The sequence below is a fragment of the Pristis pectinata genome, chromosome 23 (assembly GCF_009764475.1).
Source record: "Pristis pectinata isolate sPriPec2 chromosome 23, sPriPec2.1.pri, whole genome shotgun sequence".
NCBI classification, from domain to species: Eukaryota; Metazoa; Chordata; class Chondrichthyes; order Rhinopristiformes; family Pristidae; genus Pristis; species Pristis pectinata.
Genome location: NC_067427.1, coordinates 28,480,976 through 28,502,502, shown reverse-complemented (window position 1 = coordinate 28,502,502; position 21,527 = coordinate 28,480,976). Strand labels below are relative to the sequence as shown.

The following is a 21,527-nucleotide window of genomic DNA, read 5'->3' as shown; positions in this document are numbered from 1 at the left end:
TCCACCTTCAGAACATTGCCCAACACCGCTCCCAACTCAGCTCTTCCAGTGATGAAACCTTAAATTGTGCTTTTGTTAACTCTAGATTATTCCAATGCACTCTGGCCAGCCTACAGTCCTCCTCTGTATAAATTCAGCTCCTCCAAAGTTCTGGTGTCCATTCTCGATATTGCACTGCCCCATCACCCACCACCCATAAACCGACTCCTGCTTAAGCAATGCCTTGAATTTTAAAATCCTCGTTTTAAGTTTCATCCAAGGCTTTGTTCCTCCTCATTTCTGAAATTCTCACATCAGCCGTATATCCCTCAGTAAACTAGTGTTCCTTCAGATCATCTTCCACATTTCCAGTTCAAGCTGTCCCATCACTACCTGCAAGGAATTCCCACCATTAACCTCCCTACACAAGACAATTCTCCATCTTTATTTTTGGTTTATCTGTCCATTTCCTCCTTGTTTGGCCATGTCAATCTTTGATCAATAACCCTCCTGTGAAGTGCCTTGGGATGATTTACTCTGTTGAAGCTATAATAAAATGCAAGTAGAATTAAAATAAAACAGAACAACTATTGAGCATGGTTGTGGAACAGCCACAGAGATCTGTGTCAGCACATTTGCTGTGACTGGGCAGAAAATGGCCCAGTTGACAAGGGTGAGAGCCAGTATGACACTTTTGTTATATAAATATATAATTTTGACACTGAAGCAAAAGCAGGGAAGGAGAAAATATACAGGAAAAGGACACAAAGTAAAGAGGAGAGAGACCTTGCACACAGGAAGAGACATGGAGAGCAGGTACCAGAGTGGGGAGAGAGCAGGACAACCGCAGGCATGGGGTGGACGGGAGGAAGAACACTTACCTTCTTCTGCAAGACTCGGCACATAGAAAAAACGCTAGCTGGAATCTGGCAACACAAGAACAAACAGCATCACTGCAGGATCCCATTCAAATAACATTAAAAATTCATTGTGTGCTGATCAGATCATGTAAATCAGCCACAATTCATTCTGCCAGCCAGTACTTGCAGCTGAGGGCTGTGCTTTCACTGTAGATTCAGGTTAAGCTGAAGCTCCCAACAGCTGATTAGAGCAGCAGAACTGTATTCACCTACATGATAAAAAATCTCTTCACCAAACTGTGCCCTACCTTCATACTCTACTCTAAACTTACAGCAGACTGCAGGAGAGACAGAACAAGGGTGCAGGAGAGAGAAAGGACTGCAGGATCCTACAGACTGCTTGCTGGTATACAGTTACCCAACTAGCCTCATCCATTATATTACATGCCAAATCTCTGTTCAGCTGTGACGACTACATCTCAGCATCCTTTCAAGCAGACCTGCATGTGAAAGTCTGTTCTGAAGGAGACTGACACTGGGGCTATCTTGCACGAGTAGTCATGCCTCGATGGTGGCAATCCTGACTCCACTTCTTGCCTCTGAATCAGGAAGTGGTGGGTTCAAGCCCCACTCTGTGACACGAGCCGAAACTCACTGTATGGTACTACTGCAAGGAGAGCCAGGAGATGCCATCTTTCAGTGCAATTAAGATTTTAAGCAGAGGTTCTTGTCTGCTCGTCCAAGTGGACTGAAAGGATTCCATGTCATTACTCAACAAAGAGCAGGAGAATTATCCCTGATGACCCAGATAAACTTTATCTTCAACTAACCTGATGATCAGGTAAACCTCTTATAAATCAAACCACTGTTTGTAGGAGCATTGTGCATGTATAAAGTGGGTTCTCTATTTCTAAGTTATACCAATGACACCAGATAGTTGTAAAACCATTTAAGACTAATGGATGAGGGGGTGTCAATTACTAAAAATTATAAACATTTAAAGAAAATTTTCTCACCTTATTGCTTTATGTGAAAAGGGTTTTATCAAGCTGGTCACCTTTCTATTTCATTAATTGGCTGAATTAATGCTATTAAAATGAATATTTTACCTAAATTCATATATCTATTTCAGGCTTTATCTGTTTTTATTCTTAAGTCTTTCTTTGACTCTCTTGATTCAATTATACCTTCTTACATATGGAATAATAAACATCTTAGGCTGAATAAAGTTCATCTTCAGAAGCTTAAAAAGAACAGAGGTTTAGCTTTACCTAACTTTAGATTTTACTGCTGGGCAGTCAATATATGAAATCTTACATTTTGGCTGTATTACATTAATCAAGAGGCTTGTCCAGTATGGGTTTCTTCGGAAGCTAACTCTGTTAAAAAATTTTCTATTACTTCTCTGCTTGGTTCTTCACTCCCTATATCATTAAATAAATTAACAGACAATTTAGTAGTTAAACATGCTTTGAGGATTTGGCTACAATTTAGAAAATATTTTGGTTTATTGAGTTTTTCTTTGTCCAGTCCCATTTTCTCTAATTATTTTTTTAAACCTTCTATGACTGATGTAGTTTTTAAAGAGTGGGACAAATTAGGTATTACTTGTTTTCAAGATCTGTTTGTTGGAGGAAACCTTTCTTCATTTGAACAATTGTCTACTAAGTATAATTTAGCAAAAACTCATTTCTTTTTTAGATATTTACAAATCAGAGATTTTCTTCGATTTCAATTACATTCTTTTCCTTTGAGTCCTGATAAAAATGTATTAGATATAATTTTTAATTTGGAACCCTTTCAGGATGGCTCAATATCTAGTATCTATGGCAGATTACTAGGAATGAGTAAGGTGCCACTAGATAAAATTAAAAACGCTTGGGAACCAGATTTGCAGGTGTCAATTTCTGAGGAAACTTGGCATGAAATTTTCAAGTTGGTTAATACTTCGTCATTATGTGCTCGTCACTCTCTCCTTCAATTTAAAGTGGTCCATAGAGCTCACTTGTCTAAAGATAAACTATCCCGTTTTTATTCCGATATATCTCCTTACTGTGACAAATGTAATAACAGAGTGGCTTCTTTAATTCACATGTTCTGGATGTGTCAGAGTCTTAAAAAACACTGGACAGAGGTCTTCCATACTTTTTCTGTACTTTTCAAAATAAATTTTAAACTTAATCCCTTGACTGCATTATTTGGGATCGTTGGAGAAAAAGATATAACTTTGAAGGCTTCTGGTCTACACATTCTGGCTTTTATTTCTCTTACAGCCAGGAGAGCTGTGTTGCTCAACTGGAAGGAAGTTACTCCACCTACTCATGCCCAATGGTTACGGGATGTTATGTCATACCTGAATCTAGAGAAGATTCGCTGTTCAGTTTTTGAATCTAACTTAAACTTTCAAACCTTGTGGGGACCTTTTTTGAATTATTTTCAAAGTCTCTGATTTGGTGACTAAAACACAGATATTGGCTGACACGGTTAAGTTTTTATTGGTATTGGTTTATTATTGTCACTTGTACCGAGGTACAGTGAAAAAACTTGTCTTACAAACTGATCTTACAGGTCAATTCATTACACAGTGCAGTTACATTAAGTTAGTACACTGTGCATTGATGTAGTACAGGTAAAAAAAAACAGTAACAGTACAGAGTAAAGTGTCACAGCTACAGAGAAAGTGCAGTGCAATAAGGTGCAAGGTCACAACAAGGTAGATCGTGAGGTCATGAGATCATAGTCCATCTCATTGTATAAGGGAACTGTTCAATAGTCTTATCACTGTGGGGTAGAAGCTGTCCTTAAGTCTGGCAGTACGTGCCTTCAGGCTCCTGTATCTTCTACCTGATGGAAGAGGAGAGAAGAGAGAATGTCCCGGGTGGGTGGGGTCTTTGATTATGCTGGCTGCTACACCAAGACAACGAGAGGTACAGACAGAGTCCAAGGAGGGGAGACTAGTGTCCGTAATGCGCTGGGCTGTGTCCACAACTCTCTGCAGCTTCTTGTGGTCTTGGGCAGAGCAGTTGCCATACCAAGCCATGATACACCCAGATAGGATGCTTTCTATGGTGCATCGGTAAAAGTTGGTGAGAGTCAAAGGGGGCAAACCAAATTTCTTTAGCCTCCTGAGGAAGTAGAGGCGCTGGTGAGCTTTCTTGGCCATGGCATCCACGTGGTTTGTCCAGGACAGGTTGTTGGTGATGTTCACTCCCAGGAACTTGAAGCTGTCAACCCTCTCGACCTCAGCACCATTGATGTAGACAGGTGCATGTACACCGCCCCCTTTCCTGAAGTCAATGACCAGCTCTTTAGTTTTGTTGACATTGAGGGAAAGGTTGTTGTCATGACACCATGCCACTAAGCTCTCTCTCTCCTTCCTGTACTCCGACTCATCACTGTTTGAGATATGGCCTACAACGGCGGTATCATCTGCAAACTTGTAGATGGAGTTAGAGCAGAATATGGCCACACAGTCATGAGTGTATAGGGAGTAGAGCAGAGGGCTGAGGACGCAGCCTTGAGGTGCACCAGTGTTGAGAATAATCGTGCCGGAGGAATTGCTGCCTATCCTCACTGATTGCTGTCTGTTTGTTAGAAAGTCAAGGATCCAGTTACAGAGGGAGATGTTGAGTCCTAGGTCTCAGAGTTTGGTGACAAGCTTGCTTGGTATTATTGTATTGAAGGCAGAGCTGTAGTCAATAAACAATAGTCTAACGTAAGTGTCTTTACTGTCCAGATGCTCCAGAGCTGAGTGAAGGGCCAGGGAGATGGCATCCGCTGTAGACCTGTTTCGATGATAGGCAAATTGCAATGGGTGCAGGTTGTCTGGTAGGCTGGATTTGATGCGTGCCATGACCAACCTCTCAAAGCACTTCATGATGGTGGATGTCAGAGCCACTGGTCGGTAGTCATTGATGCATGTTACCTTGCTTTTCTTTGGTACTAGGATGATAGTGGTCTTCTTAAAACAGGAGGGAACCTGAGATTGAAGCAGGGAGAGGTTGAATATGTCCACAAATACTTCTGCCAGCTGATCAGCACAAGATCTGAGCACACGGCCCGGGACACCATCTGGGCCAGGTGCTTTCCTCGTGTTCACTCTTCGGAAGACTGATCTTACGTCCTCCACTGTGATCACAGGTTCAGCAGCGTTGGTGGCTGTCAGAGTGGATGGTGACAATCCACTTCCTTTTTGTCCAAAATGTGCATAGAATGCGTTAAGTTCATCAGGAAGGATGCGCTGTTGTTAGCTATGCAGCCTGACTTCGTCTTGTAGCCTGTTACGGCATGTAAGCCCTGCCATAACTGGCGGCTGGTCAGGGACTCTATTTTGAGTTGGTATTGCCTCTTGGCATCCCTTATAGCTTTACGAAGGTCATACCTCACTTTCTTATACAGATCAGGATTACTAGGTTTGTGTGCAGCAGTCCTCTCCTTCAGTAGGGAGTGGATTTTTAAGGGTTTTTCCTTGTTGTTTTTTCCATCTAACAGCTTCGGGTTTTGGCAGTGGGAGTAGATTTTACTTTTAAATAAAATATTTCAATTTTTTTTCCTTTATTAACTAACTATTACATGTGATTATTAGAGTATTGTGATCTTAAGTATGATTTAACACAATGTATTCAGTAGTATTTTTACTCTTTCTTGATGCATGTACTCTGTATTTTTTTTCATGGATTTAATAAAAATATTGTAAAAGACTAATGGATAAAACTATTTAAAGGCAAGTTTTTCCGTAAAGAATTTAGTAGACCCTGTATTCCTGTATCTTGTTAATGCAAAGACACCAACGGTTAGGGAAGGCGTCTTGTCACCTAATGGAACTAGTAGTTGGATCCATAAGGGCCGATGATGGCCACAACTTACCTCAGACAGCTCGCACTTTGAGATGTCCAGGATGTCATCTGCACCGGCTTCTCGGGCCTATTGAAGAAGGAAGAGAGTTATATTTTGAGCCAATTCAACTTTTGCCCAACTTGAAAACTACCAAATACAAGAGCACAAGGGCAAGAAAAGATTGTTCCTCAAACCTTGATTAATCAGGTGGAGGGAAGGGCAGTGAAAGGGGAGTGGATGGGATGGGGGAGTTGGGGCAGGCGAAAGAGGAACTGAGGGAGAAGAGCAAGACACCTGGTTCCTGTAGTGCAAGCAACCAGGGAAAATGGAGGGTGGGGGAGGAAAGAATGGAGATACACAAGGCAAAGTGGGGGCCGGGGTGGGTGGGGGGCAGACAAGTAGATTGGAAGACAGAGAGGCAGACAGAGAGTAAGGGTGCAGGAACATTTGGGGAAGTGGGGGCCTGTGTGGAATTGGGGAAATGGGAGAGACTGCGGAGACACAGTGGGCTCAGGGTAGGAGAGACAGAGGTAAACAGAAAAAGGGACACTGCAGTTGCACGGATAGAGAATGGAAGTGAGACCATGAGCGGGTGAGAGAGAGAGGATAAAGAAAAAGAGCAAATGTGGGGATGGGGAGAAGGATAGCGGGGGAACAAAGTGTGAGGACAAGGTGGGGCGATTAGAAGGCAGTTTAGGGAAAACAGCAAGAGAGGGAACAAGAGCAGAGTGGAGTTTTTATTTTGGGAGGAAAGTGGGGAAAGAGACAGGTTATACACATTGGGCACAGGCCTTCTCCCAATGTAAATAATGGCAGAGATCTATTGGGCCAAATGGCACATGCCTTTGCTTTCAAGATTACTGTCGTACTAGGTAACCCGCAACAACCACACTGCTTTGCACACCACAGTATAAAACTGAAGCTGTGATTTGGGTGTGCAGCAGCTACCCTCCAAAAAGAACTCTAAATCCTTGAATACCAGCTCCCCACCTTGCCTGCCCAACCATTGTCCGTTCAGTAACTTTTGCTTTTATAACCAGTCACGAAGAGGAACATGCTGGTTGTACAACCAGCAGTGTACAGTTAAATTACTGGGAAAACATGCAGAGGCCTGGACTATTGATCTGGATGCAACAGTTCAAGTTCCACCAAATGGGTGAGGAATTTAAAAATAATTACAATTAAAATCAAAACAGATTGCTGTAAAAACACAAGGAAATCTACCATCCTTACTTGGTTTGGCCTTTACGTCATTCTCGACCCACCGTTGTGATTGACTCTTAACTACTGCCTGAAAGGGCTGTGGCCACGCAGTTCAGTTACAAGTTTTGAGCCCTAAATATTATACAGAATATACACCAAAGAAACAGGCCAACCTACACTGGATACATCCTTCTATCCTCCTTTGGCCAAAGGTTTACTTCTCTGCAAAAGTATTTGCCTCAACCATTTCCTGCAGTTATTCGAATCGAGTAAAATGTCCTCCTTCCTTGCCATTATTAGATAAGATTTTTACTAGTCACATGTACATTGAAACACACAGTGAAACCTTGTATTTATTTCTGCTAATTCTGGACTGTCCCAAACACCACAGAAATTTAACGTTACAGGAGGCAGTCAATTAGCCCATTGTGACAACACCAGCCAAAAGTACATTTTAAATGTATCCGACTTCTTAGAACATTGATTACCTTACTTAAAAGGCCAAGGTTCTTGAAGTACTCATCTAGATAGTTGAATGTGGTGAAGGCTTCTACCTCCAGCCTTTTTCAGGCAGTGAATTCCAGGCCCCCATCATCAGCAAGTAATTTCTCAACTTCCCTCTAATTCTTTTACCAATTAATTTAAGTCTAAGCCCAATGTTACCAACTTATTTTCCAAGAGAAATAGATCCTTTCTGTTTACTCTAATAAAGGCCTCACGTTCACACTCCTCAGTTAAACCCTCTCCTGTACCATCACATCCCTGTAATGACCAGAAGCTGTGGGCTGACTCACCTTTTGTAGAATTCTTGTATACTATGCCTCAGCCAGTCAAAGCAAGCATCCTATTCTTCTTAACAATCTCACCCACCAGCTCTACTACCTTCACAGGTTTGTGAACATGCACTCAGTGAGATTATTTGTTCCTCTTAGCTCCTTAGTATCCTACCCTTTAACATGTATTCCTCTGCCGTATTTGCCAATTCCGAATGCATTAACTCAGACTTTCCTTAACTGAATTCAACTTGCCCACTTAACCAGTCCACTGATATCTAGCCATGGACAAGAACTTTCTTCCTCACTATCAACCACAGTGACAATTTTGGTATTATTAGCATACTTCTTAACTGTGGCCTGCACACTTAACTCCAAAATCATTACTGTCTACTGTAAATACAAAAAAAAGGAGTCCAGTAATGGGCTCTGCACTGTAACTGTCCAGTAACTACTCTGCACTAGGTCACCAAAACTCCAAGTCAACCAATGCACTTTGCTTTTAACCGCTGAACCAATTTTTTTATCCAATTGGGAACTTCCCATTGGAAGCCACAGATTTTTTTTACTTTTGTGATAAATTGGCCGTGGGACTTATTTGAATACCTTGCTAAAATTAATGTATGGTATAAATGCTTGACATTCGTTGACAGTTCTTGTTACCTTCTCAAAAGATCTAATTACATTAAAGCTCCAATAATCCAGCATCCTCAGGACTTTGGTGATACCAGACCAGCAGACTTTCTGGACCATTGCATATTACTTCAATTAACAACCCAACATGCTTTTAATTCATTTATTTTTTTAAAAATGTTACAGGGTAGTACAATAAATTTTCCAGTGAACCTGTCAAGTTTCAATGGAGCACAGGGAACATGGCTCTGGTAAGTTTAGAGGGAAGAGGGAAACGGGCCTTGGTGAGTTCAAAGGGAGCACAGGATACAGGACCCACATGGGCCAGATGCCAAACTATTAGGATTTATAAAAAAAAGATAACAGATTTTCAGGCTTTTACTGCAGTCAGACAACACTTCCTCTTAACCAATCTGTGCCAAGTGCCTTTGAAAACCGGCTGCTGCTCTACCTGTTGATTTATGTCATTTCTCAGAATTGTTTCCGACAATCTGCCCAGTACCAATGTCAGCCTGACTGACCTCTGGTTATATGGTCTGTCCCTTTTTAAAAAAGGGACATAACCATACAAAACAAATGTATGCTAGGTGTCCCCTTGAGCTTGCTCCACCATTTAGCAAGATCACGGTTGACCTTCTACCGCAACACCATTTACCTGCCCTATCCCCCTATCCCTAAATTGCTCTAATATCCACAAAGTCATGCCCTCTCAGATAGAGAATTCCAAAGATATACCACCCTCTGAGTGATGAAATTGCTTCTCATCTCGGTCTTAAATGGCCTGTTTTAAGACGCTGATTCGTGGTACTAGCCAGGACAACCATCCTCCCTGAATCCATCGAGCCTTGTAATAATTTTGTACACTTCAGTGAGGCCACATCTCATTGTCCTAAACCATAAAGAATGTACTCAATCACTCCTCATATTTCCCACCCACGAAGCAGCCTTCTACAGTATGTATATCCTTTTTTCAGGCAAGGTAGCCAGAAGTGGTCTCACCTAGGCCCTAAACAATTGTAAATGCATTTCAAGGATTCTGCTCCTTCTACACCCTTTATTCTGGTGCCCTCCCAGTGGTTGGATTCCCTGATCATCATTGCATTCTGAGCATGTGAAAATAAGAAATGTGTTCACGTAGTTCACTTCTATTTCCCTCTGTCAGGGTTTTAAAGTACACTCCCACAAATTCAGTATGTCCCCTTTGACACTCACCAACTTTTATCAATGCACCATAGAAAGCGTCCTATCTGGATGCATCACGGCTTGGTATGGCAACTGCTCCGCTCAGGACCGCAAGAAACTGCAGAGAGTTGTGGACACAGCCCAGCGTGTCACGGACACCAGCCTTCCCTCTGTGGACTCTGTCTTTATGTCTCGCTGCCTTGGTGAAGCAGCCAGCATAATCAAAGACCCCACCCACCCGGGACATTCTCTCTTCTCTCCTCTTCCGTCAGGTGGAAGATTCGGGAGCCTGAGAGCACGTACCACTAGACTTAAGGACAGCTTCTATCCCACTGTGATAAAACTACTGAACAGTTCCCTTATACGATGAAATGGACTCTGACCTCACCATCTACCTTGTGACCTTGCACCTTATTGCACAGTACTCTCTGTAGCTGTTACACTTTACTCTGTACTGTTATTGTTTTCACCTGTACTACCTCAATGCACTCTGTACCAACTCAATGCAACTGCACTGTGTAATGAATTGACCTGTACGATCAGTATGTAAGGCAAGTTTTTCACTGTACCTTGGCACAAGTGACAATAATAAACCAATACCAATCTGGATTGCCCTATCTTGTTCCTCAATTCAACTCATTTGTTGATCTTCCCAGTGTATTGAAAACAGCAGTGACATTCCCTTCCTTCTATCAAGCTAGCGTATACTCTCTCCCATGCACCAGTAAACATTCCCACAATATTTGTTTTGTCCCTGGTGAGATGCAACCTGTTGGCTTAATACAAGCCCCAACTTCTTCCAATGCCCAAGAATCTAAGATCCTCCCTCCTGCAACAGCTCTTCAGCCATAAGTTAATAAGCTCCAATGTCCTATTTCTGTCCTTACTGGTGCAGGACGCCAGCAGTGACCAAGAAATCAGTGACCTTATAGAGGTATATAAAATCATAAGGGATGTGGATAAGATCTTTCTCCCCAGGGTAGGGGAGTCTAAAACTAGAGGGCACAGGTTTAAGGTGAGAAGGGATGGATTTAAAAGTGACCCAAGTGGAAATTTTTTCACACTGAGGATAGTGGATATATGGAACGAGCTGCCAGAGGAAGCTGTAGAGGCGAGTACAATTACAATGTTTAAAAGACATTTGATACAAGATAAATTTATTAGTCACATATACATCGAAACACACAGTGAAATACATCTTTTGCGTAGAGTGTTCTGAGGGCAGCCCACAAGTGTCGCCACGCTTCCGGCGCCAACATAGCATGCGCACAACTTCCTAACCCGTACGTCTTTGGAATGTGGGAGGAAACCGGAGCACCCGGAGGAAACCCACACAGACACGGGGAGAACGTACAAACTCCTTACAGAAAGTGGCCAGATTTGAACCCGGGTCGCTGGCGCTGTAAAGTGTTACGCTAACTGCTACACTAACATGGATAGAAAAGGTTTAGAGGGATATGGGCCAAATGCAGGCAAATCGTACAGACATCTTGGTTGGCATGGACATGTTTGGCCAAAGGGCCTGTTATCTTTGCTGTACAATTCTATGACTCAAACTAACTTTGATAGAAACATTCTTTCCAATCCTGCCCTATACAATGCATTCACAAATTTAAGATCTCAACAGATACCATTCCAAGCCTTTTTTCTAAAGAAAAATGTCCCAACCAATTCACTCTTCCCTGATAGAAATAAACAGTTAGGCTTATTTTAAATCTATACTGTGTAGAGTACAGCTGCAATATTGGACAGGATTTGATAGAATTATTACCAATCAGGCAAATAGCGAGAAATCCCGCACACTGCTTGAGCAATGTCAAACGCAGAGTGGCTGAAGATTCAGGAATGAAGCAATCCATGGCTAAACTGGTAAACACTTGTTCGTGCCCCTGTATTACTCTTGCAGTCAGAGTGTGTTAATCTCATTAAGATTCCAAGATAGTGATAGTGGGGGACTTTGCAACAGTGGGACCATTGAAGGTTAAGTGAATGTGACTGGGTTTTCTTGTGATGGGCAATGTGGTTAGCTGACACAGGTATGGTTTTAAATTTGCAGCCCAATCCAAGAAATGACAGGAAACAGCTTGCCCATCAAAAGCTCTGCTCCTCATCTTGTGGCAGTCACTACCGTGATCAAACTGCATTCACACCATTTAAAAATACTTCTTCATATCAAAATTTGCACCTGTTTTTGAAGGAAGAGCTCCTTACGAGAGGGGGAAAGAACTGTTCACCAATTGTTCTCAGGGAGGTACAAGAGATTTAATGGGGGAGAGAGGGGGGGAAGGGGGTGGGGGGAGAGAGGGGGGTGGGGAGAGAGGGGGAGTGGGGGAGAGAGGGGGGTGGGGGAGAGAGGGGGGAGGGGGGAGAGACGGGGGGAGGGGGGAGAGACGGGGGAGGGGGGAGAGAGGGGGGAAGGGGGAGAGAGAGAGGGGGGGGGAGAGAGAGAGGGGGGGGGGGAGAGAGGGAGGGGGAGAGAGAGGGGGGAGGGGGGAGAGAGGGGGGAGGGGGAGAGAGAGGGGGGGAGAGAGAGAGGGGGGAGAGAGAGGAAGGAGGGGAGAGAGAGAGGGGGGGGAGAGAGAGGGGGGAGAGAGAGAGGGGGGGAGAGAGAGAGGGGGGGAGAGAGAGGGGGGGAGAGAGAGGGGGGGGAGAGAGGGGGGGGGAGAGAGAGGGGGGGGAGAGAGAGGGGGGGGGAGAGAGAGGGGGGGGAGAGAGAGGGGGGGGGAGAGAGAGGGGGGGGGAGAGAGAGGGGGGGGAGAGAGAGGGGGGGAGAGAGAGGGGGGGGAGAGAGAGAGGGGGGGAGAGAGAGGGGGGAAGGGGGGGAAGAGGGGGAAGAGGGGGAAGAGGGGGGAAGGGGGGGGAAGAGGGGGGAAGGGGGGGGGGAAGAGGGGGGAAGGGGGGGGAAGAGGGGGGAAGGGGGGGAAGGGGGGGGGAAGGGGGGGGAAGGGGGGGGAAGGGGGGGGAAGGGGGGGGGGAAGCCGCCCCGCCCACCCTCGCCCTACTGCAGCCACGCCCGCCCCGGCCCCCGCTCTGCTCACCAGACACATCTGATACTCCAGGCGTTTCCGCGCCTCTTCACTCTGCTTCTTCCTCCGGGAGAAGAGCATCATCTCGGGCCGGCCTCGCCACTCCGCCGCCTGCCCGCTGCCCGCTCCTCACCGACGCAGCGCCTCGGCTCCGCCTTCCGTCTCCCGCAGCTCCTCCAACGCCGACAAGTAGCCGCAGGCACACAAGAGCGACCTCGCCCTCCCGGGGGAGGAGGGAGAAGTGCGGGTGCCTGACCTCCCAAACTCCCAGCGCCAGGGTGTGGTAATGCTGCAGATACTGGGAACCTGAAACAAAAACAGAGAATGCTGGAAATACCCTCCACAGATGTTGCCGTAGGTGCTGAGTATCTCTGGCATTAACTTTTTGTTATATAATAAAATCAGAGACACCACGACCTTTATCTGTCAACTACAACCAGCAAATCACTGGCAGCAGCATAGAGTTATGGAAAATTTACAATACAGGAGGAGGCCATTTGGCCCATCACGTCTGTACCAGTCAAAAAAGGAACTATTCAGCTTAGAACTATCTTCCAGCACCTGGTCCATAGCCCTATAGTCACAGTTCAATATGCTTCCAAGTGCTGTTTAAATGTGGTGATAGTTTATATGATAAGATGGACTCTGAACTCACGATCTACCTTGTTGTGGCCTTGCACCTTATTGCACTGCACTTTCTCTGTAGCTGTGACACTTTACTCTTTACTGCTATTGTTTTTAACCTGTACTACCTCAATGCACTCTGTACTGTGCACAATGTAACTGCACTGTGTAATGAATTGACCTGTACGATCAGTATGCAAGACAAGTTTTTCACTGTACCTCGGTACAAGTGACAATAATAAATCAATGCCTCCAACACCCTTTAACACCATGAGTTCCAGACCACTTCCTACCCTCTGGGTGGAAAAAGTTTCATTCTCTCTAATATTGCTAGCAATTATTTTGCATTCAGGCCCCTGGTCTTTGACCGCTCTTCCAAGGGAAGATGGTCCTTCCTAGGCACCTCACAATGTTACACATTTCAATTTAAGTCCCCTCTCATTCTTCTCTATTCCAAACAAAATAAACATAGTTTATACTTTATTCATAGTTACAAATTTCCAGTCCTGACAACATCCTTGTAAATCACTTCTGCACTCTCTCCAGTGAAATCACAACTTTACTGTGTTCTGTGCCATACTCAAGCTGTGGCAACCTCCTTGCATTTACATTCTCTGCCTCAGCTAATAAAGTAAAGCACCATGTATACCTTTTAAACCTCTTACAAAATTGCAGATGTTGAAATATATTTGGCTAATAAAACAAAATAGCCCCTATGCCCTTTAATCACTGCTTTGACCTGTTCTTTTCCCTTTAGATACTGTGGATATCTATTCCTCCACACCACTCCATGCCCTCTCATTTATTGTACATTCCTTTGCCTTATGACATTTCCACAAATATATTACCTCACAATTCTCCATATTAAATTTCATTTGCTAACTGACCAGACAAGCTGCATTTTCCTCCAATCCAATCCAGAGTTTGCCTCCTCCTCATCACACACACGGCCAATTTCTGCATCATACATTCCCCTTCCCCTAACATTTAGTTCCACATCATTAATTTATACAGCTAAAAGCAAGGGACTGAATGCTATCAAACCCCACAGGTAATAAAAAGAGAAAATGCTGAAAACACTCAGCAGCTCAGGCAGCATCTATGGAAAGAGAAACACAGTTAATGTTTCAGGTTAAACATCTTTCACCAGAATTGGGAAAGAGAAAAAAACAAGTTAGTTTTAAATTACAGAGAAGATTATGATGAAGGGTATCCAACCTGAGATTTTACTTCTTTCCACACATGCTGCCTAACATGCCGAGTGCTTCCAGTATTTGTTTTATTTCAGATTTCAAGCATTTACAGTTGCTTTATTTTCAGCCACTTCCAGTCATAGGGGACTTGTCACCCTTTGCTTCCTAGAGTCATAGAACAATACCACACAGAAACAAGCACTTCATCCTAACTCATCCATGCTGACCAAGATGCCCTTCTAAGCTAGTTCCATTTGTCCATGGTTGGCCCATATCCCTCTGGAACTTTCCTGTCCAATGTACTCGTCCAAGTGTCTTTTAAAGACAAACGGAAGGGACTACAGATGTTGGAATCTGGAGCAACACACAAAAAAGCACTAGAGGTGGGTCAGGCAGCATCTATGGAGGGAAAGGAATGGTCAACATTTCGGGTTGAGACCCTTCATCTGAACAGTTTGAACAGTCTAATGAAGGATCTTGAACCAAAACATTGAAAGTCCATTTCCCTCCAACAGATGCTGCCCGACCTGCTGAGCTCCCCCAGCGCTTTTTTCAAGTATCCTTTAAATGTTGTTATTATACCTGCCTCAACCACTTCCTCCAGCAGCTCGTCCCATAGACGCACCGCCTTCTGTGTGAACTCGTTGACTGTCAGGACCCTTTTAAATTGACCAGCCGTCGGGCAAGGATCACAGCAAAGTGAAACACCGATACACTGTGACAGCTTCCTCCAAGCTGAGTGGCTGCCGCGACCTTCTCCGCCTCGCCAAGTATGGCGCCGCGGCGGGACAGCTCGCAGACCTCGCGAGGTTTGGCCCTGCTATAAAAGAGCGGGCCGCGACTTCGCGCCCCTCTTCGCTGTTGGCGTCGGTGACGGTGCAACTACCCCTCGGTCGTCCCGGAGCCGGGTTCATCCGACACCCAAACCGTGCGCCCCTGTGGCTCAAGGTCGCCGCCATGCCTCCTAAGTTCGACCCCAACGAAGTTAAAATCGGTGAGTTGGGGTTGCGGGAGGCGGCGGCGGCCGGGCCCGGAGGTTAGGCCCTGGGCTGGGCCGCGTGTTTCCCGGACACGTGTCTGGGGAGTGTGGGTGGGGGGGAGGTGGTGGAGGCGGCCCTAGGGGCCCTCCCCGCCGGGGGACTCGCAGTGACCGCTCCCGGCCCTGGGAGGCGTGTCAGTGTGACCGGCCTCGGCTCTCTGGCAGCGCCACACCCGGGAGAGGGAGCGGCTGAGCGGCCGGGTTGCCCCGTTGTTGGAAGACCAAGGGGAGGCTCTGCCATTCAGCAGGGGTATGGTCCTCCCTTCACCCCGGCTCCGCTTCCCCGCACCACCCCGTCACCCCTGCCGGCCAGGAATCTGGTGCTGTCTCCAGTGAGCTCACTCAGGGCCGCCTCAGTCCATGTGGAAGAGCGGTGCTCAGATGCAAGTCTGCCTCTTGACTTGCCCTGTTGTTGCTGCAGTGTCCAAGGGTGATTTCCAGTGAAGTTCAGGGAGGCCGGCGCAAGAGACTTGGATTCAGATTATTGTCATATACATCAGCGTGCAATGACATTTCCTGCTCATATAAAGCTTACAGAGTGAACAGAATACATTGTGTAATTAAAAAATACAACAATAAATGCAATGATGAGTGCAAATCGGCAAAATGGTGCAAAGATTTGCAGTGTAGGAACAGTACAAATTGTAGCAGATGACAAAGTGCTGGAGGAACTCAGCAGGTCGAGCAGCATCTGTGGGGGAAAGGAAATGCCAACGTTTCCAGTCAAGACCCTGCATCGGGACATCAGTACAATTTGTAGTATCTCGCACATTTTTCTTTCAAGTTGCAAGGTATGTTGGTTTAGACCTGTATCTTTGGGTCAACTCCTGGTGTTCTGTATCTAATACCATTTCAAGTACACCAGTGGCTGTTGCCTATAGCTGAAGAGGGAACCCACCATCTCAGGATGTTTTTAGGCTAATAAATCTCTGCTTTGCAAATTCATTCATTTTGAGAATAAAAAAGATAAATTGGGTTTTACTAAATTCTAAGTTTATAGTAGGATTGTAGAGGAGTAGATAAAGGCTTATGCAGAGTCAATGGGTTTGTAACAAGGATATTACGTTTGATGTGTTTTGAGGTTGTAGCAAATAAAATAGATCAAGTTGAACTGGTTGATGTGTATTTGGACTTCCAGGCCATCTTCAATAATGGCCACCCAAGACTTACACAGTACGTGTGGTATTGGACATAAATACACAGATTGAGGATTGGTTAACAGACAAAGCAAAAGGAATGTTTGGGACATTTTTGGGTTGGGATTCTATGGGTTGCCATGGGAATAGGTGCTGAGAATAGAACTGTTTCATAATCTATATTAATGATTTGGAAAGAGGTTCAAGTATTTTTTAAATGGTGAGTGACTGAAAGGAGTTGGTGTTCAGAAGGACCTGTCCTGGAAGAATACCTGTATGCTAACTTAGAAATGTAATTAGAAGGCAAATGTTGGTCCTTATTGTAAGAGAATTTGAATATAAAATAAGAGATCTTGCTCCAATTATATAGGAAGCTATGAGACTGCATCTGGAATATTGCATTGGGTCTGGTCACTTGACTTAAGAATGGATCTACCTGTGATGAAGGGAGTGCAGTGTTATTTACAGGATTGGTGATCGTAAGGCTGCTCAGCACTGAGATGGGGGGGCCCTCAGGGCTGCACCCTGGCTAGAATGACGAGTGCAGGCCATTGCTGGGGATTGGCAGCATGGATCCTACATCCAATATGTGGTGATGCAGAACTATAGAATCGGGTGGGGGGGGTGGTCTGTCAACACATGAAGCAGATGCTGCCAATCCCTACCAATAGCCCACTGTCATTTCAGGTGGCCTGAGCCCCACATCTCAGCAATGCACCACTGACCCAGCCAGCATCAGCCCTTGTGGACTGCTTCTGTATACGGAAACTTGACTGATTTATGTCTGTGGGATCATGGACACTGTTGCATTTAAATGACAGAATTGAAGCCTGATTGCAGTATAAGGGATTGCTAGCTAGAGTAAGTCCTTTGGAAGGACCTGCCAACATGTCACCCTATCCCCTCTATCCGTTTCCGGGTTCGATAATCTGGGCGCAGATGAATTGCAGTGGTGATGTTTTTGTAAAGTGTGAATGCCTTTTGTCTCCATAGTGTACCTCAGATGTACTGGAGGTGAAGTTGGTGCGACTTCTGCTCTGGCTCCCAAGATTGGCCCACTGGGTCTGGTGAGTCTCTACATCCCTGTCCTTTCAATACAGCTTTCATAGAATTCTTTGTGGCTCAGAAGTCCCTGAAACTTCTTATTTTTCTTCCTCCGCTCCTGTATAGTCTCCCAAGAAAGTAGGTGATGACATTGCCAAGGCTACTGGTGACTGGAAGGGCCTTCGTATCACAATCCAGCTGACTATTCAGAACCGACAGGCACAGGTAAGGAGTTGAGGTGTCTGCACTGACCTTGTTCCAGTTTTCTAAGGTTTGATTTTTAGTTCATTGACCACAGAGAAAAATAATACATCATACCCTGGGGTCACAAATGTTAGAGGTACAGAACAACAGGGCGAGAGTAGTGTGTGATTACTTGTGCGGTATTTCTTATTGATACATTCCTGGGTTGGGATATGCAGGTCCCCTCTGCTACAAGGTCAGCCCAGGTGGGCAGAGAATGAGCAAAAGCAACTATGTAAATTCATGGCTACTGGAACGCCATGAGGAACTAGAGAAGGCTGTTTGTACCCAAGTCAGCTCCACCATAGGATCATGGCTGTTCTTTTTCCTGCCCTTGTCCTATGGTTTTTCTATTTACTGGAGCCAGAACATTGGGATCACACATTTTTGATGGGATGGTGGAAATATTATTTTAAATTGTGTTACTGGGACAGAGTGCCATGCTGATGATAGGTGATAGTTTTTGCAGAATATTCCACTGAGAAACGTGGCTGTGATTTATTATACCGAAAGTGTTCTGATTACTGCCATCAGAACCTAGTGGTCCAGTGGTTACTATACACTAAGCATTTTGTGTATGTGGGTACCCCCCATTAATGATGTGTTGGTCATGGCAATCCTGGTCCTTGAGTCAAAACACTCACGGGTGTGCAGCTCTGCACCTTACATCTGCTGGGTGTGCACACTGCTATGTGGGAGATCTGATCCACATTTCAGCCCTGCAGTGGTGCTCCTGTGCAGCAATGAAACTGATTACATCACCACAGTTCGGTGTATAGTGAACCACTGAGGCAATGTGTAAAGGCTGCCTGTGAAGGCTGGTGTTGGGTGAGCAGTGTGCTGAGATGTGGGGCTCAGGGCTGCACTGTGGCTTGTACGGACCATTCCTGGTAGTGGGAGTGGCAACACCTGCTCCATGTGTTAGTGTTAGATCCTGTTGCCTCATCACCTTGGGTTGGATGTGATGGGAGTTGCTGTCTGCCCCACTTTGGCTGCCCACCGGTTTCCATCGTGGAGATTTCTCTGTTCTAACAAACTCATTGGTGACTGTTGAGCCTGTTACACAGAAGAATTACAGAGCTGGGCAGAGGAGGAAACTGCTGCTTCCATCACATTCAGGAGGTCATGTAGAATCCAGGTGGCCTGTCAACACCTGCAGCAACTGCTGCCAGTCCCAGCTACGGCCTGGACTTTCTGTGCTGGTGAGGAGGCAACCCCGACACCTCAGTGCTGAGCAGTCACGGTTCATCTAACTTGTCCAACACCAGCCCCCACAGGCAACCATTGTGTTGTTTCAGTAGATCATTGCACACTAAACCATGCAGTGATGAGATCGTGTTAACTGTTTCATTGCCTTGGGAGTGATAGTAGAGGCCTGAGCCTTTATACAGGTTCCCTGCAGAGCAGCCTAATCAGGACCATGCCTCTCAATAAGATGTTATAATTCCTGGGAAATACACCTTGAGCACTAAGTTGAGATTCCAGTGTATTATTTTTGTAGCTACTGCTGTGAACAGAAATGGAGAAGGGTCTTTTGCATTTGTAGCCACTGTTTCCTTCAATTCTGAAGTCAGCTGTCTTGCTCGTAGGTTTACATAGTGTTACTGAACACACTCATTCACTCTGGGCATGGCTGTTCAGTGATTATAAATGCTGTTTGAAAATACATGCTGGGTTATATTGTAGGAGCTGATTTTTTTTTTTGTTATGGTATATTGTGTTGCCTTCACTGTTGTATCTGGTACTGATGGGTGTCTTTCATTTAAAGATTCAAGTTGTCCCATCAGCTTCTGCCCTCATCATCAAAGCCCTGAAGGAACCACCCAGGGACAGAAAGAAGCAAAAGAACAGTAAGTGGCAATGTGGTGTGGTGGAGGTTCAGTTATTGTGGCATTAAAATTTCCAGTGGTAAAATTGCAGAGGTGGCTGTTTGCTTGATTTAATTTCCAGTTTGGGGAAAGGATTGGTTGTGTAGATTTCCTCAAGATATTTCCTATTGGTACTGTGCCAGAATATTGGACCTGCAGCTTCATGCTTGTGTTCTGAATGATTAGTGTGCTGTGTGATTCATCTACAATACAACCAAGCATCATCACTTTGGGATTGAGGATATTGTGCTTCCCTCCAGTAATGTAGATCCTTGGGAGGCTGATGATGCCCATAGGGGAATTGTGGCTTTCCTGCTGATGGTGCATGTGGCTGCTTATTGGGCAGGTGCACAGTTCGTGAGGTTAGCTCCTTCCACCACTTAGGCGGGAGTTCTGTCTGATCCCAGTGCATGGCCTCCGTTCTAGTACCATTGTGAAATGGGCCAGAGACTCCCAGGTGTGGGTGAGGATGTTGTGTTTCGTCAAGGGGTCTTTGAGAACATCCTTGAATCTTTTTGTCTTTACCTGGTAATTTCTTCCTGTGTGAGAGCTTGGAATAGAGTGCCTGTTTCAGGTGGCTCATGTTGGGTGTGTGAATGACATGGCCTATCCAATGGAAGTGATTTAGAGTAAATAGGGTCTCAGTGTTGGGGTATCTTTCCGTTGCTTTGAGATACCTACTCTAGATAATTCAGATCCCAGCAGTATAAAGGAGGACAGGGATCAGTGATGGCCAGTAGACCATGAGTTTTGTTTCAAGTCTGAGGCTTTGGTCTTCAAATATCCTTTCCCTCCATTGTCCAGGTGTATTGAAGGTGACAATGAATTTCTTCTGCCTCCACCAAGAGATGGTTCCTCAGGTGTGGGGTTGCTGTGGACCTTTCTTGCTGGGTGGGAGCAGTGTATTGTAGCTTGCATAAACATTTGCTTGGTTAACAGTGAAGCAGTAACTGTTGACTTTAAATTCCCCCCGAGCATGAGCATTTTTCTGCTGGTGACGCATATGTGTACGTCAGACTGTGGAGGGAAGTCTGTTACTTATTTACTGATGTTACTTCACTTTTTTCTAGTTAAGCACACTGGCAGTGTCACCTTCGATGAGGTAGTTAATATTGCCCGACAGATGAGGCATCGTTCTCTAGCCAGAGAACTTTCAGGTGGGTATTGCTTGCGATGCAGAGTGATCTTGTATACTGTAAAGTCTGGTGTCTGCCGTTCAGTTTGTGCTAGTTCTCTGCAGTGGTGCTGAAGGCAATTTTTTTTGAATTATTGAAGGAACTGTGAAAGAAATCCTTGGAACTGCTCAGTCCATCGGTTGCAACATTGATGGCAAACATCCTCACAGTGTCATTGAGGACATCAATGAGGGAAGGATCGAGTGTCCCACAGTGAGTTTTTTTAATTACCTTGTACTGCATTGACTTTCACAGCATTCTGTACCAAGTCACTTAAAATTTTGTTTTATTTCCAACAGGAATGAGGAGGAAGTGCCAGAAATCAAGTTTCCAGCAAAGTGAAATAAAATAACCTTTTGAGATACAAAGTTTCTAATTTCTAGGTTTTCTTCCTCTGGTGTCTATTCTGGTATAGACTATTGGTGTAGAAATTTTACTTTTGACCATATCCCAAGTCTTGCCCATTTCAAGTTTATTGTTGTCATAGGCACACACACAGGGTAGAAATGTCATGAAAACTGGCTTTTTGCGGCAGCACACAATACATTACAAGACGAGGACAAACACAACAAACTTAAATTAACATAAATTATACTTGCATGTATGCAAAATACACAAATGACACCAGTGCAAGATAGATGGAAAAAGTAGTCTGAGACTGTTGATTCTTTAACATACATCTTCCATGAAGGCTGATGCAATGTAATAGTTTA

General features: G+C 44.9%; 2 protein-coding genes across 3 annotated transcripts in view; one reads left to right on the top strand and one right to left on the bottom strand.

Annotated features, from left to right (window-relative positions):
* The window catches only part of lrsam1 (leucine rich repeat and sterile alpha motif containing 1), a 66,282-nt gene extending 51,261 nt beyond the window's left edge, over positions 1–15,021 (bottom strand). For both annotated transcript variants that reach the window (XM_052037432.1, XM_052037433.1), the window contains exons 1-4: positions 14,892–15,021; positions 12,505–12,798; positions 5,706–5,762; positions 861–905 (exon numbers count right to left, since the gene is read on the bottom strand). In XM_052037432.1, coding sequence (XP_051893392.1) covers positions 861–905; positions 5,706–5,762; positions 12,505–12,576 — 174 coding nt within the window. In that variant the 5' untranslated portion in view covers positions 12,577–12,798; positions 14,892–15,021. The remainder of the gene's footprint in view (positions 1–860; positions 906–5,705; positions 5,763–12,504; positions 12,799–14,891) is intronic.
* Positions 15,022–15,135: 114 nt separating this feature from the next.
* rpl12 (ribosomal protein L12) lies at positions 15,136–21,182 on the top strand. Its single transcript, XM_052037436.1, has 7 exons — positions 15,136–15,303; positions 17,478–17,551; positions 17,655–17,753; positions 19,540–19,621; positions 20,710–20,796; positions 20,915–21,027; positions 21,114–21,182. The coding sequence occupies exons 1-7, from the start codon at positions 15,267–15,269 to the stop codon at positions 21,117–21,119; spliced, it is 498 nt and encodes a 165-aa protein (XP_051893396.1). The 5' UTR covers positions 15,136–15,266; the 3' UTR covers positions 21,120–21,182.
* Positions 21,183–21,527: the final 345 nt, after the last annotated feature.